Source organism: Marmota marmota, unplaced genomic scaffold, assembly GCF_001458135.2.
Source record: "Marmota marmota marmota unplaced genomic scaffold, marMar, whole genome shotgun sequence".
Taxonomy (NCBI): Eukaryota; Metazoa; Chordata; class Mammalia; order Rodentia; family Sciuridae; genus Marmota; species Marmota marmota.
The window spans coordinates 51,325,583-51,347,464 of NW_026000005.1; the positions used below are offsets into that span (position 1 = coordinate 51,325,583).

Sequence of the window (21,882 nt, forward strand, 5' to 3'; positions counted from 1 at the left end):
GAAAGCTCTCAGAGAAGTGCACCTGTAGAGGCCATCAGCAGAGAGCCCTTGTGGGAGAGACTGGGAGGAGGACTGCTGGCCTCTACTCCATGCCCAGGGCCCCTGCACCGCCCTCGGCTCCCCTTCCTCCCAAGCACTCCAGACCACAGCGGCCCTTAGCCCCAGTGATGGCACAGAGCCCCCCACGCCATGACGTCTTTTCTATCAGGCGATGAATCCCCTGTTTGGGAATTTTCTTAGGTTGGGAATGAAACTAGGCTGTGTCAGATATAAAAGGTCAGTCATGGGATGACACTAAGCAGATTCCGGTCAGGAGCGGAAGGGCAAGCAGGTGGAGCATGTCCAGTGCTGGGGGCTTAAGATCATCTTCCGTCCCCCTTGGATATGCTGCTGTGACAACCACCCTCCCCCTCCTCTTGGCCCAGAAAGTTCCAGAGCCATCCAGGCTGTGCAGACAGGACTTGACAGTCCCTGGAGACAGGCTAAACTTGTTCGCCCTGCGCTTCACCAAGCCCAGTCCAGATAGCCCTGCCCCAAGCAGCCTCCTGGGGCTATCCACGTGGCAGGGGACGAGGCAGGTGCATGGTGGGAGAGATGAGGAAAAGAGGCTGTTCAGTGCATCAGCTGGGTGCTGTGAGTGTCGTGTGGCAGGGTAGGGGGTGGCCAGGGTCCCTTCCTGATGCTGACCTTCACCCAGCTCTCCTCGACCAGGTTATGGGAATCCCCAGGACCCATCCACTCATCATTCAATTGGTAGACATGTCCGGGCACACACAGGGCCAGAGATGTTCTAAGTCCACTGTGAGAGGGCCACCCTGAGTGGGTCACCAGGTAGCACGACACAGCAGCCAGATTCCTGTGCATGTTTTGGGGCACCTTTCTCCCCAAGTGTCTTTCCAGTACGGTGCTGGTGGGACTCACTCAGGGACAGCCTTTTCTCTGAGCTCCCTCTTCTCCCAGCTTCTTGTGTTGGCAAAAAATGGAGCATCCACATTCTTAAGAATGTGCTCCTTTAGGGTGGTCAGGGAAGGAGTTTGCCTGCACTGGGGAACTGGGCAACAGCCCAGCAGGGTGACCAATTGACATGCCCCTGGCTGTCTTAGCCTGCTCCTGCTGCCGTTACGAAGATGCCACTGCAGACCCTGACTCTGTTTATTTCTTTGACTGGTTTTCTTGTTGCATATTCCTGGAGAAGGAAGTCAATATTATTTTGTTCCTCCCTTGATTGTCTTGTAATTTGATGCCCAGTGTTTCCCACGTCCATTGTTCTGCTGTGCTCCGTTGAACACATTTTACCTTCCTATGCACATTAGAATCTATTTCAATTAATTTTTACGTATGGTTGGGGCCATACCATACCACTTAAGTCACCATGACTTTATAATATTTTCTACAGATTAGAAGACCTCTCTGAGCTGTTCCACTTTCATTATATTTGAATTGTGTTTTGCTTTCCTTGATATAGTTTCTGCCTATTTTCCCAAAAGAAATTAAGAACCAGTTTGCCAGAGAGGGGGGATGGCAGAGGCTTCGGAGCTGACTGTGGGTGACTGGAGTGAAGTTTTTAAAAACATTTCTTTCTCTGACCCGTCAGCACAATTAAAAAGTTACTGGTTCAACAATAGGATTTTTTAAAAAATGTCTCCGCTTTGTCAAATTCTGCGAAAGGTCATTGAGATGGCCTGTCATCAGGCAGTTGATTTGGGAAGCACCACATTTTTGAAAATCCTTTCCCTGCAAGCAGAGGGAGCCCCCAATTATCCTGAGAGTTGGCCGTGGCCTAGTTTGATTGATCAGCTATGTGCACCCAACACTTTTGAGATTGAGATCTCTAAAAGGATGGAGTTGGTCTGGGGCTGTGGCTCAGAAAAATAGAGCGCTCGCCTAGCCATGTGTGAGGCACTGGGTTCGATCCTCAGCACCACATACAACTAAATGAGTAAAATAAAGATCCATCAACAACTAAAATAAAAAAAAAAATTAAAATTAAATGATGGAGTTCATTGAGCCCGTGCAGATGCTGACCAGAAGGGAAAGACTATCTTGGGACGAGCTCCCGAACCTACCAGTAGCAGGGCTGAGTGGCCTTGAAGACACCCAGGAGACCAGCTGAGAGCGAGCACGTGTTCCAAGGAGCCTTCAGGGAAGGAAGGCAGTGCTGCTCATGGAACCTGTGTCAGCTGCAGGGAAGAGGGTCAGCGTTGAGCAAGCAGAGAGTTTGGGCATGGGAAGGTGGTCCTAAGGAGTGAGTGCTGCTTCTGGATTTTTGGCTTGCAGGCAGGGTGCAGTGGCCTCCGCCTGAGGAGCCAATGATGCTAGTGGGCTTTGCATTAAGGTTCAAGAGTGTGATGTCTTGTCAGGTGCAGTAGCACACGCCTGTAATCCCAGCCACTTGGGAAGCTGAGGCAGGAGGATCACAGGTTCCAAGCCAGCCTCAGCAATTTAACGAGGTCCTAAGCAACTGGGCAAGGCCCTGTCTCTGAATAAATATATTTTTAAAAGGCTGGGGATATGGGTCAGTGGTAGAATGCCCCTGGGTTCAATCCCCGGTACCAAAAGAAAACCAAGAATGTGAAGTCTGTTCTCAGCCCACAGGTGGCAGAGCTGACGAACCTCCCCATCTCTGCAGCCCTCCATTCTCTAACCCTTGTAATCAAAGTTCAAGCATCTCACAGTTCTTCTGTTACCCATTACTACCCTAAGATACTGCCTTTAGCAATTGAGAGGAAAACTGCTGTGGGCCAAGCCTGGAGTCCCGCGTGGGACCCCGGGCGTGAGTCCTGCTGGCTCCGTCACTGCTTATGCTCTCGAGGCCTCTGCCCTTCCCAGGGAAAGGTACACGGCATTTTCTTCCTGGGTGATTCCTTAACAAGGTTCTAGGATGAGCATCACTTCTGCCTGATGGAGCATGCATGCTAGCTGACCTTGGCCCTCGAGTCAGCAGGGGAAGCACCTTGGGGTGTAGGCAGAACTTACTCCTTAGACATTTGAATGAATTAATCACTGCAACCATCCGATCCAGGTGGTTTGAAGATTCCTTCTCCCATTTGTTTCTCTGCTATTTGTTTTGATTGTTTCTTGTTTTAATGTTTGTACTTCATCTATGTTTATTTGGTCTGTAGCCTTCAGATTTCTAGTTTACTAAAGCAGTGGTACATAGTATTCCTTTAAATATTCAATATCCTGTGTACGCAAGTTTATGCTTCGGTTTTTGTTTTATCCAGGTTTTTCTTCTTTTTTCCCTTTTTTCTCTGTTTAGATGCCACCTCATTCATCAAAAGGAAATGAGGAGGCCAACTCTTTCATTAACCTAATATGCACATTTTTAGAGACTTTAGAGAATAGGCTAGGATTTCCATAGCCATGTCTTTTAAAATGTTTCATTTTTACTTTTATCATTTGACCTTCCCTCTTTTTCCCTTTAAAAAAAATCCCTTCTTTCCTAAGATTTAATGGTATGCTTTGTTTATTTTTCCTCACTTTTTTTTTTTTTTTTTTTTTTTTGGTACCAGGGATTAAACTCCAGGGCAGTCAGCCACTGAGCACATCCCCAGCCCTATTTTGTATTTTAATTAGAGACAGGGTCTCACTGAGTTGCTCAGCATCTTGCCAACACTGAGGCTGGCTTTGAACTCTGGATCCTCCAGCCTCAGCCTCCCGAGACACTGGGATTACAGGCTTGTGCCACTGCGCCTGGCTTTTCCTCGCTCTTTAGAACACGTAATAAAAGCATTTAAAGCCGTGATGCGTTCTCTAAAGACCTCATCATTTTCTGTGGATTCTGATATGTCAGCTTTTTTCACACTTCTCTGAACAATCTTCTTTCCATGCTCTTGTCTTTCTTCTGGGGATCATCTGCTCCCTTTGCAGCTATATTTTATTCTCACAGGTTCAGCCTGAATTCTATTCCCCTGACCAAGGGAGAGAATGCAGAACAGATCATTTCAGCTTTTGTATTTTTGTGGACATATCCTTTATAACCTAGTATGCTCTTTTGTGAACACAATGAATACTTGAAAATGAAATCCATTCTCTGTTCTATTTAATTCCCACCAAAACAACCAGTATTAACTCCTTTATGTGTCTGAGGTTTTGGCTGCATTTGATAGTCTTCAATTCTAACCATTTTTTAATCATTTATTTTCCTAGCAGGTATTTACATACATATTTCGCCCTGTTTTTATAGCATTTAGAGTCAACAAACATTGAGATTCTGGCATTCCAATGCTTGGCGTTGGCTGACTCTTTTTCGTGTTCCTGGATATTTGTTTTCATCATCTCTCTTGCGGGCAGTTTTTGCTGGATTTTTTTCCGTCTGTAGAGTGATGAGCCTTTTAACAGTGAAATTCCAGTATACGTGTCCATTTTCTGTTATCTTCAGCCACTCCATTTTTTTGTCTTGATTTTTCTTTCTGTGCTGATTTTTTTCCCTCCCCATTGTTGAAACACGATGAGGTGGTTTTTCTTTTAAGCGAGATTGAAATATTGGCGAGCTGTTTCCACCCTCCAGCTGCAGTGGGAACAAGCGGTGTTTCTCAGGCCTGGCTCTCCCTCGTGACAAACCACAAGCACTGGCCCCTCTAGAAGGAGTCTCTGGGTCTGGGCTCCCTCCACGGCCCTCTCCTCACAATTATGGGTAATGTTCTAGAGCCTGCCTCCTTCTCTCTGCCCTCGCTTCAGTCTGGTCTCACGCTGTGTGTGTGTCTCCAAGTCACACTATTTGCACACTTTCACAGTGACCACCTGGCTCTGAAAGGGCTTTTGTTCACTCGTCTTCACAAATAGGTCGTGAGCTCAGCCGTGTGTTCGCATTTCTTTTTAACATCATCCCTCCCTTTTCCATGAATCTTTTAAACTCAGGCCATTATATGAAGTAGGTCCTAGAAATAAGCCGCATGATTAATGCCTCCACGGAGCTCAGATTTCTCATGAGCTCTGCTGCCTTGGTACGGAGGGACAGCTGGGTGGGTGATGGGCCTCCAGGGAGCAGCCCTGTTCTCTGGAGCGCCTGCATTCCCTTGTCTCTGGGTTTTGCTTTTTGAGGGGATATCTCATTTTGTTGCCCAGGTTAATCTCAAACTCGGGCTCAAGTGATCTTCCTGCCTCAGTGGCCAAACAGCTGGGGCCACAGCTGTGCTCCACCATGCCACAATGATTCCAGGAGCATATGTTTTTATATAGAAATACAGATCTTTTAAAAATGTGACCTCCTTTTCTTTCTGACATGCTTGCCAGTGTGGTTTTCTGTTTAAAATGTTCACATGACTCATTCCACGGTGGCTTCAGTAAACCCAGGGGGACTTAGCATGCATGGAGTTCCCAGCTTTGGTCCTCAGTGGGACCACAGATTCTCGTCGTGCCTCCAGCCCAGGACACTGCTTCTGGTCCCTCCATACCTTCCTCCCTCCCCACCTAGGTGTGGGAGGTGACTCTACACCTTATTTAGTGCTATCATTTCCCACACTGTTACCTGGAAGGAGCGTCTTCTCCCTGGATACATTGTCTGTATTTTAACTCCCTGGATAATCGGATTTTTGCCCCTGGCCTTCTCCTCTTTCTAAAGCACTTCCTGGTTAGGGTGTTGCAATGGACATTGGCACTAATCATACTATGGTGAATTACATTTCCTTTACTCCAAGCCTAATGCACATATTAACCTCTTTCCCAAGAGGCCGAGTCTCCTGAAACCCAGGGTGGTTACACAGGAGAAGGTGGGAGAGGCAGGGGCAGCGTGGGGATGGGGGCTTGGGCAGGGATCTTCATGAGTATGATGGCTGAGTGGCCTGGGGGCCAGGTTGGCAGGCCTGGGAGGAGGGAGCGCTGCAGCCGGCTCCACCCAGAGACACAGGGAGCTGCCGCCTAGAAGCAGGCCCTCAGCCAGGGCACAGGAGATCCAGGCCAGAAACAGGGACCCAAAAGGGACAATAGCAGGACAGGGCATGGAGCCCAGCACCTGTGGGGTGGGGAGTACCTGTGCAAGGCCCTTAGGCAGCTCCCAGGGCCACTGGGGAATATAGTTGAGGGCAGTACCAGTGCCTGTACCCTCCTCACCCTAACCCTGTAGATGCCACCACATTTATGACCAAGTGTCCTCGTCCACTGGGCTGCCGTGGCCCAGGCCTGTGTCCAGGAGGCCTTTGAATGGTGGAGAAGCCCCTAGGTTGGCTAGAAGCTTCTCTCTTGCTAGGGTGTTGGGGTCCTTGCTGTGTCAGCATATTCAGAGTCTGAACCAATAGACGTTTGTTCACAGGAGGTGAGACAAAGTGCTGCCAGTCCTGGGAACAGGGGTGGCCTGTCCCACTCCTGTATGACTGTGGTTCTCCTTTGACAAGTTAAGTGAGGTCACTGGGGCTTCAGAACCAAGATCTAGCTCAGCAGTTACTTGTTGGGAACTTGGCAGACATGGCCAGTGGTGCTGGCCCCCCAGGACCCAGCAGAACAGGACTGTCTGCTCTCCTGAATACCGTAGCAGAACCCCTCACCTCCTCGGGGCCCACCCCAGCAGCAGGTGGAGATCGGCCTCTCCAGCTGTGACTGGTGTCAGCCTGCCCTGCCTATTGGGGTGGCCTCCTGCCTGGAGTGAGGACAGGACAGGAAGCCATCAGGGCACCAAGAAGCCACAGCCACTGCCCCCACCTCTGGTGGCTTTAACCTTGAGTCACTTCCTGCCTCTCCCAGCTCTCCCTCTGCCCTTGATCCCTCAGCTGGCCTCAGCCAAGGGGGGGGTCCTCAGCAAGCAGGGCAGTGGGCACCCGTGGGTGCCGGCCTCAGTTTTCCAGTTGCCCCCTCAGGCCTTTGGCAGCTCCTGCCCCACACCCTGTCCCTGGTGGGGTAGTCCAGCTCCCTGACTGGTTTCTGTCCTTGGAGCAGGGCCAGGTAGGCCACTTTGTGTGCCCCTCACGTCTGTGTGGCATCCTGCTCATTTCTAGCATTTCTATCCTGGGCCGCTTTGACGGCTCACTCGGGGCCAGGCCCTGTGCTGAGTCCCATATGTTAATGGCCTCTCTCTGCCTGTCCACTGAGGGGGAAATGGGAGGCCGAGCATGGGCTGCCATGTGGGCTTCCGTCCAGAGGCAGAGGCCGCCAGAGTCGGTGGCAAGACCAGCAACAGCAAGATATGCTAGGAGAGGGGGCGGGGGCTGTAGCTCAGTGGTAAAGCACCTGCTTTGCATGTGTGAGGCACTGGGTTGGATCCACATAGAAATAAATATCTACAACTAAAAAAAATTTAAAAAAAAAAAAGATATGCTAGGAGGGGAGGCAGGTAGCCCCGGGGTTCTCCTCACACCATGGCCGTGAGCCAGAGACAGCTGCCCATTTAAGATGAAAACACAGAGTTTCAGAGTCCCGTGATACCAGGTGTTCTGTGGTGTAGAATGTTCTAAGGCCTTCCCTTCCCCCAGCACTCAGTGTTGTCCCAGCTCCAAACAAGGTTGGATTGGAGCAGAGGGGCAGGGGTGGCACTGGGGCCACCTAGATGGGGCAGCGAGTTGATGAGACCTGTGGTGGGGCCAGCCCAGTGCAGAGGACCCAACCAGCAGAGAACAGGGTGTGTCACTCAAGGCCTCCAGAAGCCCAGCAGAGGGTCGCTGTGAGTCCCTCAGCTTCAGAGAGGCAGGGAGCAGAGAGCCAAGCTCTGGGACGACCAGCTGGATGCCGGGCCTGAGGGAAGACAGGAGGGAAAAGCCCCTTCCAGCCGCCAGTGTTGCTTCACAAGGACATTGTCGCCAGGGTGATAGTGTCCAAATATAGCATCCCGGCTGTCAGGCCTGATCCTGGGACTTGTGCACACGTCAGCCCCCAGGAGTGTAGCAGCCCTGGGCCCAGGCCGGGCCCAGACAGGCCTGAGTACAGTCGCAGCCCCACACCCAGCCCTGCAGCTGGGCCCAGGGTTGACTGCACCCCTAGACCTGGAATCCCCACTGGAGCCCCAGGAGACCTCTTGGGTGTTACAGAGGGCACAGGGGTCACATGTACCTGGCCTTCAATAGACAGCTCAGTGATCATCCACCAAGTCCTGTGTTCTCAGACCACGATCACTGGGTACGGAGCAGCCCCCCGCCTGGGCCTGGATGCGGGGCCAGCACTGGGCAGCCTGTGACTTTGCTCAGATGCCCCCTGAATTTTAAAACTGCACTTCATCTTGTAGCCCCAGGAGCCAGGTTCTGCCTGGGCCTGTTCTCAGAGGTGGCATCGTGCCCGCCCTCCCAGGGGCCTCTCCGCAGGGAGCCTGCCTTGGCAGCTCTGGAGCCTGACTGTGCCAGAGCCAGCTGCATGTGGAGCCAGGGATGGACTTAGAAACCTCCTGCTTCCGCCCTCCTGGGCAGAGGCACCCAGACGCCTTCCCAGCTTGGAGCTGTCCGAGCAGGAGTGGTGGAGGGAGGTGACAGAAGCCCGGCCTGGAGTCGGGGGAAGGGAGAGCAAGGTGCCAGGATGCCCTCAGTGGGAGGGGGTTCTCTGGAACAAGGGAAGTGTGGCCTGCCTAGAGGTGGACTGAAACCTGGGCCAGTCCTGCTGTGCACTGACCCCTGGGTCCTCCCAGGTCACCTCTCCAGGCTCTCTTGTCTGTAGGGGACAGGGCCGACCAGTGTCAGCAGGTCTCGGTGTCTCCTGCCCTTTGGGAGGCAAATGTGGTCCTCGGAGGACAAGCCAGCAAAGGGGCAGGAGGAGCGTCCACCCCAGACTGAATGAGCTCCCCATTTTACATGCCCTTAGTTATCATCGGGTGTCCATCAGTCTGTCAGGAGGCCAAGACTAGTCCTGTCCTGTCCCCAGAGCCCAGCATACATTCACTGGCCGGTCTGGGCCTCAGCCTCCCTCCTGGGTCCGAGGTCCTACCTCATTCCACATCTCTGCCACCTTGAAGCCCTGAGAAGCCCCTGGCTACTCTTTTAACCCCTCTCACATCTCCTACACCAAGGGGGTTTCTCTGCTGGCTGGCCCAGCTGAGGAAGTCTGGGGTGCTGTCGGGGCCTTACCACCCCCAGGTGGGGAGCAGTGTTTGAGCCAGGCCCTCACTGAGCCCAACCGGTGCTCAGCCTAGGGCAACCAGGCTGGGTCAGGAGCAGCCCTTGTGGCATCAGAGCCCTATACTGTCCACCAAGCAATGTTTCAATATCCAGAAGATAAGAAAAAACTTGTGTCCCCTCAGTTGGTAGCAATCACCTAGGGAGGGTGCCTCCTGTAAAGGGGGTTGGATGGAGCCATCACCTCAGCCAGTTGGCTGGTTGGTCTCCTCTTGGCCCCGTTGCCATCTTCCCAGATGGATATGCTGTGACCCAGGACACACAGTGGCTAGGAAGGGAGTGTCCTGTACAGGCCCAGCTGAGGCGGAGGCTGGCATTCCGATTCTGCTCTGCTGGCCAGGCCACACACCCCGTCTGGGGGGAGACGTACCCTTCCTCGCTCCACGGGGCTAGTTTGCCTGGCTGGCAGCTGGCCACGGTGGGTCCCATTGCCAAGTTGAGGGCTCTGCCTCTGGTGTCCCCTCCTTCTTCCCAAAAGTGTGCCTCCTTCTGGGATGCTAGGAACAGAGTTGGATGGGGCTGGTGGGGGACCCGAATGCACAGGCCGTGGGATGTACTTCTGAGAGATGTGTGGGGGGCCTTGGGTTACCTCACTGCAGATCCTGTGCCCGGGCAGAAACCCCACCTGTTCCCAGGGCTCCTTCGTGCAAGACCACCACCCCTCCCTCCCCAGGCTTGGGGAGCAAGGCCCCGAGAGGCGCCCTCAGTGGGCACTGGAGTCTCAGGCACGTGAATCTCATCACCAGCCTTACTGTAGGCTTGCAGGAATTGGGGTGACTGTGGTCTAGCAGGGACCACAGAAGCCTGACCTGCCCTGACTTCTCAAGGGGCACCACCCACGGAGTAAGATGGACAGCCCAAAGCAGCTGCATTCATGTGAAGAGGGACAGGGTGGGTCACTGAGAGGGCCAGAGGACGGAGCCAGTGGATATATCCCAAAAGTGAGCAGAGTCAGGCCCGAAGAACTGAGGTCAAGGAGGCAGTGTGTCCCCAGGCCCCAGGCTGGTTCTGCTCACTGGAGCCTGCTGGGCAGCAGGCAGGAGGGTCTAGAGGAAAAGGAGCAAGGAATGCCCCGTCCAGCCTCTCCCACCATCCTGCTGTCAGATCAGGAGGCCCAGGCGGGGGGGACCGTGGCTGCTCCCCAGGAAGGAGACGTGGGGGGAAGGCCCAGGTGCCCCTGGCTGGCACAGATGCAGAAGGCTTCTAATACGCCTCTCTTTGGACTTTCCGGGTGCAACTGGACGTCTGTCCGGGTGCCTGTTCTTTATGAACCACCTTGCATACCTGCACCAGGTGCAAGAGAGTCTCACCGCCAGGAGGAGGGAGCCTCGGGTGAACAAGGTTGTGATCCTCCTGCCTCAGCCTCCCAAGCCAGTGGGATTACGGGTGTGCATCTCCACACCCGGCTCTATTTTTTTTTTTTTTTAATTTATCCTTTTCTTACTAATTTTTTACTTTTTGACATCATCATAAAGAATATTGCCTTGTGACTTCTGCTTTGGAAATAGTGGCTTTCTCTTTGCTGCCAAATATGGATCTGGAGACTTTTGAAAAGATTGTTGATTCTCCTCCATTTTTTTTCCACTTATTTCTAAGTAAAAGGGATTTAGGTGTTCTATACGTATATGCGTTTACTTTTTATTTTTCTCCCAGCTTTAAAGGAGGTGTATTTGATAAATAAAATTATATATATATGTGATTGTTTATTCTCGGCAGAATAGAACTGCACCATTGAATTAACTAGGTCTGTTCACTTTATGTTCTGTGTTTATTTTATGTGACGCTTGCTCTTGGCGTTGGGGGCATGTCAAGCTCCCCCAGAGCCCGGACTCTACGCTGTCCTGGGACTCTCAGCTGTCAGCTGTTGCATGTCAGAGCTGTCGTGAGACCTTCTCAGGTGGTGTCCCTGTGTCCGTTCTGCTTCCTGTACTGCCTTGTGCGACTACTAGGAAGGTGGACAGCTGTCCCTGCCCCCGCTGGCTCTGTCAGGCCGGCCAGCTGGGCCCCTCTGGCGTTGGTGTCACTATGCCTTTGAGGTGGCTGCTAGGAACACACTGTCTGGTTGCTGAGGCCAGCAGTGCGTGGAGGCATGTGAATAAAGTGCAGGCCCAGAGCAGGACATGGCTAGGAGGGAAAACCCCACCTTACAGAGGAAGCCAAATATGATGGAACTTCAGGAAAGCCTTTTTGAGGAGTGTCGTGTAGGAGGCATGAGCAGAGGTTGCCTGGTGGAGACAAGGTTAAGGGCATGTGCGGAGGCCCCGCACAGGACCAGGGCCCTGTGGTGGAATGTGGCCAGAGAGAGGGAGGCCCCCTGCGACGGAGGTTTTCAGTCCCTCGCAGGTGGGCTGCAGCAGGAGCACTGACGGTGAGAGGCAGGTGGAAAAGTGTGAGCAGGCTGAGCACAGCAGAGTGGGCCGCAAACAGGCTGATGTTCCACGGCCACCGGCTGCTGCTGTGGGGAGAGGGCACAGAGATGCCAGCTCCCCGCTCAGAGCAGATGAAGTGGCAGTGAGTTACACTAACCCCCAACACGGCACAGCCCCCAACCTGGCCCAGGGAGGGGCCCTCAGGAGGGGAGGGGCCCTGGGGAAAGGGTGCCGAGACAGTTGGGATGGGTGGGGCTTCCCTGGGTCTGCAGTGGCTGGGCCAAGGCTCCAGCTGAGGGTGAGGGTCACTCGTGGTGGGTGTCACAGCCCAGGCCAAAGAGGGAAGGACTCTGCAGGAGCAAGAGCCTAGGGAGAAGGGGAGCTGGGGCAGCAGGAGGAGGGAGGGACAGGGAGGAGAATGAGGAGGCCCCCAGGGAGGTAACGCCACCTAGTGGCCTGGCCCTGACACAGCGGGGGCACCAGGCTTGCTGTTGTAAGCTCACCCACAGCATCCTGCCCAGGGCACTGCGGGCACCCCATTCCTTTCAGGAGGCAACTGAGACCTCAAGGACCTCTGGAAAGGAGGCAGCCACCTCCCAGTGGGAGGGGCTGCCCGTGTGCCACCACTGCTTCCTGCTATCACAGAAATGAAGCATGTGGCTGCAAAACCAGTGACCTCATCATTCAGTTTTCTGTAGTCGTTCTTCCTAAAATAAGCTCTTTTATAGAATTATATATTAAAAATAATGTGTGCTCATTAGCAATTAAGGAAATGCAAATCAAAACTGCACTGAGATTTCATCTCACACCAGTCAGCATGGCAGCCATCAAGATACAAATCATGCTAAACGCTGGAGAGGGCGTGGAGGAAAAGAATACTCTTTACACAGCCCCATGGATATCAGTAAGGAGATCCCTCAAAATAGGCAAGGAACCACCCAGGACCCAGCTGGACCACTCCTCAGTGTTTACCCTGAAGAACTACAGTGATCACAATGCAGCGACACACGCACACCGTGTCTGTAGCAGCTCGATTCCCAAGAGCCAAACTCGGGACTCAGCCCCAGTGTCCATCAGCAGATAAGTGGATAAAGAAAATGTGGTATATATACACGTAGAGTTTTATTCAGCCGTAAGAAAAATGAAATCATGGCGTTTGCAGGAAAACCGATGAAACTAGACACCATCATGTTCAGTGAAATAAGTCAAACTCAGAAGGTCAAGGGTCATATGTTTTCTCTCTTAGGCAAAAGCTAGAGAGGAAAAAAAGGAAAGAAAGGTGGGGGTGGATCTCCTAAGAATCAAAGGGAGATCAGTAGGGCCGGAGGAGGGAAGGAGAGGGGATGTGGGGGGAGTGAGATTGGCCAAATGATGCTGTCTTATTGCATGCATATATGAGTAGGTGACACAAATCCCCTCAATATGTACAACTATGATTCACCAGTAAACATGTGAAAAAAATGATGTACACTTACTATAGAGAACTTGGAAAATCCAAAAAAGTACGTAAGAGAACCTCAGCCCTATATATCACTGTCATTCTGGTGGTTCGAGATATACTGAAGGGCATGTCCCCTCCTCCCACAAGGCCACCTGGGCTTGTGTAATTGGGCTAATCAGTTGCTGCTTTGTTCAGCATCATAACATAAATATTTGCCCACATCTGGAATTTCTCCTATGGTAGCTACCCAAGAGAGCCTCAGCCTGCTTGGCCACTGCCTTGTTTGCAGTTTTGCATAACATACCCCTGCAGAGAGCACCTTCTTTCTTTACTTTTGTCTACATTTCAAATGTTTCACTTAGGATAATTCCCAGAAAGAGCCATACTTCTTGTTTTTGAGAGAAGCATCATACTAATGGTTGCTTTTTAATTTTTTTCTTATTAACGGAGCTAAATATTTTTTCAGATGATTATTAGCCATTTCTATTTCCAGAGAGAGACCCAGCCAGACACCCCACAGGCCTCACTCTGTTTCCCAAATTCCCTCCATGCCCTCCCCATCCAAATGCCCCTGTTAGTTGGCATTCTGACAGGCTCCTCGGCCATCCTCAAGTGGGTCACCTGGAAGTGGGTCCCAGGCCTGTCTCTTAATGTAAGCAGACCAAGGTGGGAACAGGTGAGATGGGTCCCAGGGTCCCTCAGGATGAGAGATGGAGCGGGAACTTGAACCTAGGCCGTGGGCAGCAGGGCCCAGGCCCACACACTCGGTATGAGGGCCAGCGGGGGGTTGTGGGCACAGCGGCAGCCTTGGGTTTCCCCAGAGCAGGTGGCGCACCTGTGGACGTGAGTGGGTACCATCTTGTCAACAAGTCCGCAGCCATGCACCATGGTTCTGGAGCCTTGCGCTGGGACCTGAAGGCTTGGGAAACTCCCACCATAGAATTCAGGAACATTCCAAGCTGAATTTGCTTTGTGGCCCAGAATAACAATCCTAGCCAAAAAAGGGTAATTATTCAGTGACACGAGAACTGAAGATGCAGAGTCAAAGCCAGAGGACTTTTCAGGACTATTTTGGGTCTCGTCCAGGCTGTGTGCTTTAGAGCAGAATTTCCGCCCTGGGGCAGGGGTGGGGGGGGGTGGGGGTGGAATTCTTTCATCTCATCTTTACTGACAGAACTCACAACAGTATTGAAAGCCTCAGCTGTCACTTTAGTATAAATAAACAGGATGAAGTGGGCAGCCACCCGCAGACTGGAGATATTTTTAGCGGTAGATGGCTTCACTCTACACCAACCCATCCAGGAGAGAGCGCCTGGTCCCGGAATAGCCTGCCACAGGCTCAGCTGTGGAGCCATGCATGGCGAGGTGGCTTCCAGAGTCGGGGCTCCTTCCTGCTCAGGTTGGCCAGCCCAGAGGCGCCCCCTCCTGTGGAGGTATCCCAGCTCCACTCCTCAGGCCACAGAGGACGGGCTCAGTGTTCTCAGTCATGTCACCAGAAACTGCCTGTGGGTTTGTGGATCCCAGGTGGGGACAGAGGACAGTCATTCAGACCAGTGTGTGCGTCAGTCTGACGGCCAGCTCCCAGGGTGGACTGGGCTCCAGCAGCAGCACCTACACTCTGGAGCTTGCGGTGTCCAGGCACTGGGCACGCACTGAGTCACTGCTTCCTCACGAGACCCAGCCTGTCACAACTTCTGTGGCTTCTTCCACTTCTGTTTTCTACTTGAAGCATGAGTCCTCGCTCTCTGGGAAAGACCAGGCACCCCAATGCCAGCGAGCAGAGGGCATGGGACCAGTCCCCACTGTCTGCTAGTCCCTCCCTCCACGTGGCCACTCATGGGCTGCAGGAGGCCCGTGCACCGGAGTTGCACCAGGAGGCCACTGGGGTGAGAGAGAAGCCCCGCAGATCAGAGGCCACGTGATGGGCGGGGTAGAGGGGCTTGGATGCTGCGAGGCCCCCACTTTCCTCAGATGGCCCCCTAAAGCTCCCCTGGGGCCTCCCCGTATTTGCTGCACGGCCTTGCTCCAGTCACAAACATTTCTAGGTTAAAAATCAGAAAAAGTGACTTGACTTACCTTCCATGTTTGCCACTTCCAGAGCCCTTCACTTCTTTGAATGAATCTGAAACTTTCTGGTACATTCTTTTGACTGAGTTCTGGGTTTTCTTTAACATTCCTATCAATAAACTCAGTTTCTTCTGAAAAAGTCTTTGTTTCAACCTCCTATTTGGAAGGTATTTTGCTGAGTATAGGATTCTGTTTAAGGAAGTCTCCCGGCTGGCCCAGCCTCTGAGAAGAAGTCGGCTCTGACCCGTTTGGAGGACCCCCACCAACAACTCCCAGACTTCTTTCTCTGTGACTTTGATAATGTCTGGTGTTGCTGTGCTGTTTTTCGGGCCTGTTTGTGCTTCCCTAAACTTCTTGGGGGTATGATGTGATGTTTTTCCTTATTTGGGGGATAGTCTCAGCTGTTGTCTCACCAGATATTTCTTGTACTCCATTGCTCCTCCCTCTGGGACACATCTGCAGCAGAGTTGGCATCATGTGGGGTGGTATGACGCTACCAAGGCTCTTGGATGCTCCGCTTTGGTTTCCAGCCCTTCTTCTTCTCTGTGTTTCCATTTGGGTGATTTCTACCAATCTGTCTTCACTTTCACTGCCTCCTTCTGCTGATGAGCCCATAAGCAGGAATCATCTCTGATATCCTGCTTTCTGTTTCTAGAGATTTTCTTTTACTTGTCTTCGAGTTTCCATCTCTGCTGAAATTCCCCACCCATTCACGCAATTGTCTACCTTTCTGCTAGACTCTTTAGCATACTGATCATTTTAAATTTCCTGCCTACATTAATCTGTTGTCATGACTATAACAAAACACCTGAAGCAAGCTACTCATGAAGAAAACAGGTTTATTTAGCCCACATTTTGGAGGCTAAAAGTCCAAATAGCGTGGCATGGCCTCTGATGAGGCCCTCATGACAAATGGCAACCACAGGGGCATGTCCAGGTGCAAGAGATCCCATCCCCAGGCAGGAAGCTGGAGGCTGGCCAGAACGGAGCGGGCTTCTGTAGCCACCACCTGGCGAGGACCACATCACTCACTCCCGAGGACAGCCCATCATGACCTCAAGACCTCCTGCCAGGCTCTGCCTGTCTCCAACACCACCGCACTAGGGACCAGGCCAGTGGCCCCTGGGGACAGATCATATCCAAACCAAGCATTGTCTGACACTTGCCCCCCGGGTCATCTCCAAGTCTGATTCTGTTGATCATTTTTCCTCTTGGCAACACGTTGGTTTTTCTTTGCTCCTGAACAAAACCCTGAGTAATTTCCACTTGAATGCTGAGCGCCACCTGTGGAACAGAAGGGACAGGCAGATGTCACTGGCATCTGGAGATGGGCACACCCCTTCTGGTGGGCTGGTGGTGTGGGATTGGAGTCCATCTCCTCTGGAGCCATGCTGGGTTTGGGGTTCTGTTGCTGTGGTTAACTTCACTGCACCACGGGCCTCAAATCCTTGTGGGCACCCAGATCCTGACAGGAAGAAACTGGCTCAGTTACCCACCGTCACTGCCACTGGTGGGTGAGTGACTCAGCAGGGACCCGGCAGGCGGCCATGTCAGGGTGTGAACGGGTCCTACCACGGCACAGAGCCCACAGCCCCGGGTGCGGCGGGCGGCTCGTGTCCTCTGGTGGTGTGCCCAGCAGTCTGCTGGTGCAGGACCCTCACCTCCTAAAGCCAGGGCCACTGCCTCAGAGCCTGGGCTTCGGGACTGAGCGCAGCTGGGTGCCCTGATGGCCTCCTTTTGCCTCCACAGGAGCTACGGGGAGCTCACTGAGTGCACCAAGGCCGTGGCCGCGAACCTGGATTGCTTCTGGCCCAATACGGAGGTGGACAGGTTCTTCGTGGCGGTCCACCGCCACTACTTCAGGCTCTGCGCCATCTCCGGCAGGTCCGTGCAGGACCCAGCCAGGGGCATCCTCTGTCCCTTCATCGTGCTCCCCATCTTGGTGACCCTGCTTATGACGGCGCTGGTGGTCTGGAGGAGCAAGCGCACCGAGGGCATCGTGTAGGCGGCCTGGGCTGCCTGCCAAGCGTGGGAGGCTGGGGAGGGAGGGGAGCTCAGGGTGACCTCCTCGCACAAGAGGAGCCCACAGGGCTGGGCTGCGGCTCAGCGGTACAGCGCTCGCCTAGCACGTGCAAGGTCCTGGGTTCCACCCTCAGCACCTCATAAAAGTAAATAAATAAAATAAAGATAAAAAAAAAAGAGGTGCCCACAGGACTTGAGAGTAATCGTGCTGGTGATTGACCTCGAGCCTCCGGGAGGGAAGAAGGGACAGGGCTGACTTGTCCCTGGGAAGTGCCACGCTTGGGTCTCTAGCATGCATGCAACCCACAATGTCCCCGCCTGCATTCCAGGTCCCCCCCTTATCTGTGTTTGTGTCCATGTGTAGCTTCTGATTAAAAGGATCTTCTGAACTGAAGGAGTGTCCTTATTTCTGGAACAGAAGTGACCTGTCCCTGGGATGAGAGCATGAGGAAGTCACTCTGGGCAGACACGTCTCCTCTGACAGGTGGGGTCTTCAGGGGCTCGTCACGGAGACGGTGTCTGAGGCTCCAGTGGCGGTGACGGTGCCATGTGGACACCACCCCACAGCCCCTGCTTTTAGCATGGGAAATAATAAACACAACAACAGGAATAGAATAGTGTGTGCGTGAGCCAGGAGCAGGCGAGGGAGCTGTGTTCACAAACTCCTCGGAGCAGCCATGGCGACGGCTTGTCTTCGTCCCATTTCACAGAAGAGGAAGAGTTGAAGTTGTTGCCTGACTTACCCAAGGGATCCTTTTCTCAAAAGTCCCCGAGAAACCCCACCATGCAGGGCAGATGAAGGCCAAGAGGGGCCCCGAAGTGGTGCCCCCCCAGCTTCTGACCTCACCTTGAACTCCCCACCCACCTGGCCACACTGGGAGGCCTGGGAAAGCAAAGAGAGTTTTTGTGAGGTTTTTTTTTTTTTTGTTGGTTGGTTGGTTTTGGTACCCAGGAACTCAGAGGCACTCGACCACCGAGCCCCGTCCCCAGCCCTATTTTGCATTTCATTTAGAGACAGGGTCTCACTGAGTTGCTTAGTGCCTCACTGTTGCTGAGGCTGGCTTTGAACACGTGATCCCCCTGCCTCGGTCTCCGGAGCCACTGGGATTACAGGCGTGTGCCACTGTGCCCGGTGCAGTGAGAGTTTTAATTTGAAGGAGAAGATTGACTTGCTTTATCTGTGTCCTGAGCTGAATAAATGGCCCCTTCTCCCCAGCTTCATTATGGAAATCTTAGGGGGAGAGTTGGCTGGAGGTCTAAGGATCCCAGAGCAGCCCGGGAGCAGGGACTCAGCCTGGGACATGAAGCTGGCGTCTGCTGTGGCTCCCAGCGCTGCTCATTAGCAAGCTCCGGGGATGGAATGCTCAGGCTTTCCTGGAAGCCAGAAGCAGCTCTGGATTGAGATAATCTTCAAAGAAAAGATGTCCCCAGGCGGGCCAGGAACAGCCTGGGCCTGCAGAGGAGCTGGGACCCAGAGCACTTCCCTCCTCTCAGAGCAGCCCTGGGCCCAGCTGTGAAATCTGCCTCTTGTCTTGAAAAAAGAAAATCCGCACCGTTGTCCTGAAGGACAAGTTAGAGAAATACGGACCCAAAAGTCTCCCGGTGCTTCTGCCCAGTCACTTCCCTTCTAGAAATGTGTCCCAAAGACATAATCAGAGATGTGCAAAGGACACGGGGTCGGGGGCCGATCTGTGGGGAGACATCCTCGGCCCCCGCTGAGGACAGCTGCTTAGATGAACGCCAGATGACCAGTTTCCTGAAGTGGAGCACATGGGGAATTTCCCTGTGGTCCGGAGGTCACTGGAGAAGACATTTCCAAACAGGGAGGTGAGATGGTCTCCGTGTTGTGTGTTACACAGTCCCATGCCACGTCACCCTGGGGGAGAATGGCCTGACGTGACCCGAGAGATGGTAACAGCATGCCTTGGTGGGTGGGGGAGTCTGGATCTCGTCCCCATCCTGATTGCTGAACGTCACTTTCTGGTGACAGATGGCTCCTGGAGGCAGCGGGAAGCCCGTGGCAGAGCAGGCCCTGAACACTGACGACTCCTTCCCAGCTGTGTGACTTTGAGCAACCTCTTGATCACTGTGGCTCCCTGTGCATGGGGAGAGGTGGCCCCACCCAGGTCGTCCACCCTACCCCAGGGACAGCGTCTAAGCTCCTTCAAGAGCTGGCCACCGCCAGAGGAGCCACATGCTTGGGCGGGAGCAGGGAGAGGGTGGGGGAGCAGAGCCCGGGGCCCCCCGGCAGGTGAGGCTGTAGGTGCTGTTCTCTGTGTGGGGGACATAATTGCCCTTTGGTTCCCCTTAGAACAAAGGTAAGGAAAACGTACAATTCAGCATTTTCCAAGGCTGTCCGGGGAGGTGACCTGGGACCTGACTTTGGTTTTCCTTCCTGGGACACCGCGAGGCCGGTCTTTGCTCTGGTTACACATGTGCCCGGCAGAGGAATGCGGAAGGAGCAGCCTAAGGAGCTGTTTGCTGTTCAGCCTGCAACTCACCCTTCTCGCAACTCACCCTTCTCGCTGGGCCTGGGGACGGCCAGGCAGGTGCCCCTCCCCCACCCATCTGAGCCCCTCCTGAGAGACACACTGGCAGGAGTCATCCGTGGGCCGCTTCAAGGGGTAGGAGGAGGGGATAGGGCCAGGAACTCCATTTCTGGATTAGAAACATGGTCTGAGGAAGCAGCGGCAGGTACCAGGTCCAGCCACAAGGGTGGCAAGAAGATCCCCAAACAGCTAACAGCAGCCCAAGGAGGTGGATAGGAAGGTAAGGCTTTCGGACAGAAACATAAAGGAGCAGAAGAAATATGAACCACTGGGTACAGTGGACACACCTGTGATCCCAGCAACTCGGAAGGCTGACGCAGGAGGATTGAGAGTTTGAGGCCAGCCTTAGCAACTTAGTGAGACCCTGTCTCAAAAAATTTAAAAAGGAGGCTGGGGTTGTGATTCAGCAGTAGAGTGCTCGCCTAGCACATGTGAAGACCTGCATTTGATCCTTAGCACCACATAAAAATAAATAAAATTAAGAAAAAAATTTAAAAAGGGCTGGGGACATGGGCTCACTGGTAGAGAGCTTGCCTTGCAAGCTTTCGAGGCCCTGGGTTCAATCCTCAGCACCTCAAAAAAATAAAATAAAGGTATTGTGTCCACGTAAAACTAAAAAAAAAAAATTATTTAAAAAACGAAAAAAAAGAATTCTACGGTACCAGAGCTTCGGATTTCACCCATGAATTCAGAGAGGACTTGGCCCATAACACAGCCCGCCTCCCCCACCCACCAAGGCTACTTTGGTGGTGTCCAGCTCGAAACTGCAGCCACCTGAAGCTGTTGTGGGACTAGAGTGTCCCAACTCGCCGTGGAGAACAGCACTGTGGCCAGAGGTGCTCCAGAAACACCGCACGGTGGGGTAAAAACCTGCTTCTCCCCAAAGTGCGCCAGCCGCGCTCTGGCTGGGAAGTGGGAGGCCTGATGGGCCAGGGTGGGGGTGAGGGCCCAGAGGCGCTCTGCAGCTCATCCCAGGAAATGGAGAACTCTCCGATGCCATGCTCCAGACAGGATAGTGCCCCCCTCCATCCTAGAAAGGAACAAAGAGATGAGGGCTGAGGGAAGAGGAAGAAAAGTATTTTTCTTGAGTGAACCGGGCAGCCCTGGGAGAGAGGAAGACTGTTCAGGCATGTGAGAGGGGCCCGTGGGGTCAGCCTGCTGCAGGCAGCAGAACGGGAGGGCAGGCGGCAGCTGGCCTGTTCCCAGGGCATGAGCTGTCCTTGGTCAGACACGCAGAGGCTAGGCAAAGAGAAGGCTACACAGGACCAGGGAGCCACCACCAAGGGTGGCATTCTTCACAGCTGCTCTCCTAGCTGTCCTCGGTGCGGAGGCCATGTCTGTTTTGCAGGTAGGGAGACTGAGGCACAGAGAGTCACCAGCACATTCCAGGTGTCCCTGGGCACGAGTACAGAGCTGAAGCCCTGAGTCCCAGTTCTCTCTCCAAGCCTGGCTGCCTCCCTGGCATAGGACCATGGAGTAAGGGCAGGGAGGCCGGCCGCCTCCTGCTGTGTGTGCCTTCAGTGTCTGCAACTCTGGGAACTGTAAGTCCAAGCAGGCTGGCCTGTACAGCAGCTGTGCCCACTCTGCCCAGGGGCCACCCTGTCCAGGGGTGCCCATCCCTGGGGGAAGCGCTGAAGAATGTGGCAGTCTCCTGCTTTCCCCCCACTCTCAGCAGAGCTCACTGAGAAGGGAGCACTGTGCAGCCTCACACCTGTGCAGAAGCCTTGCCTGTCCTTGCTGGAAGTCCCCGAGGGCTGATGACCCTGCAGCCAACAAGACAACTCGTGACTGAACGTGGGGAATACAAGCGCAGGCAGCTTAGGGCGGGGTCTGTGGGTGTCCCCAGCTAGGATCCTCTCAGGCCAACACCATGCTGGCTGCAGTAGCCCCCAGGCCCCTGGCCTTCCACTCCTGCAGACCCTCTCTTAACCCAAGGCTGCCCACCCAGTCGTCCCTTCCATCCCCTTCCATCTCCCCAACCCTCCAATTTATTTATTTAAAGCAGACTTTCAAAACTGATACAAATGGAACCACGAATTCCTGGCGCGGGGCTTGGCTTCCTGTTGGAAGGGCTGTGGTTTTAGGGAGACCTGCTTTCTAGCTCTCAAGTCCTTTCCGGTCACATGCAGCTGGACATGATTTTCCAGATCAGGACGCAGATCAGACCCAGGCTGGCCCAGACAGTTCCCTGGGCCTGGGTGGGGCGTCGGCCTGGAGTTCAGAGGAGCCTAGAACAAAAACTGGGGTGCAGCCCCCTCTGCAGGACAGTGGGTGCGGTCAGGGGAGACACGCCGCGCAGGGCACTCGGCTTCCACTAGGGGCGCACGCGAGCCGGAGGCGCCACCGTGCGGAGCAGAGGGTCAGCTGCGCTGCAGCCCTGCCCTCTGCTGCCCCAGGGCGCCCTCGCT

General features: G+C 53.7%; 1 protein-coding gene across 4 annotated transcripts in view; it reads left to right on the plus strand.

Moving 5' to 3' along the window:
• Ramp1 (receptor activity modifying protein 1) overlaps positions 1-17,319 on the plus strand; it is a 44,044-nt gene extending 26,725 nt beyond the window's left edge. For 3 of the 4 annotated variants that reach the window (XM_048808851.1, XM_015481646.2, XM_015481647.2), the window contains one exon: positions 16,653-17,319. In XM_048808851.1, coding sequence (XP_048664808.1) covers positions 16,653-16,908 — 256 coding nt within the window. In that variant the 3' untranslated portion in view covers positions 16,909-17,319. Of the gene's footprint in view, positions 1-11,218; positions 12,670-16,652 lie in introns of those variants that run through there. The other variant, XM_048808850.1, reaches the window with a different exon arrangement.
• Positions 17,320-21,882: the final 4,563 nt, after the last annotated feature.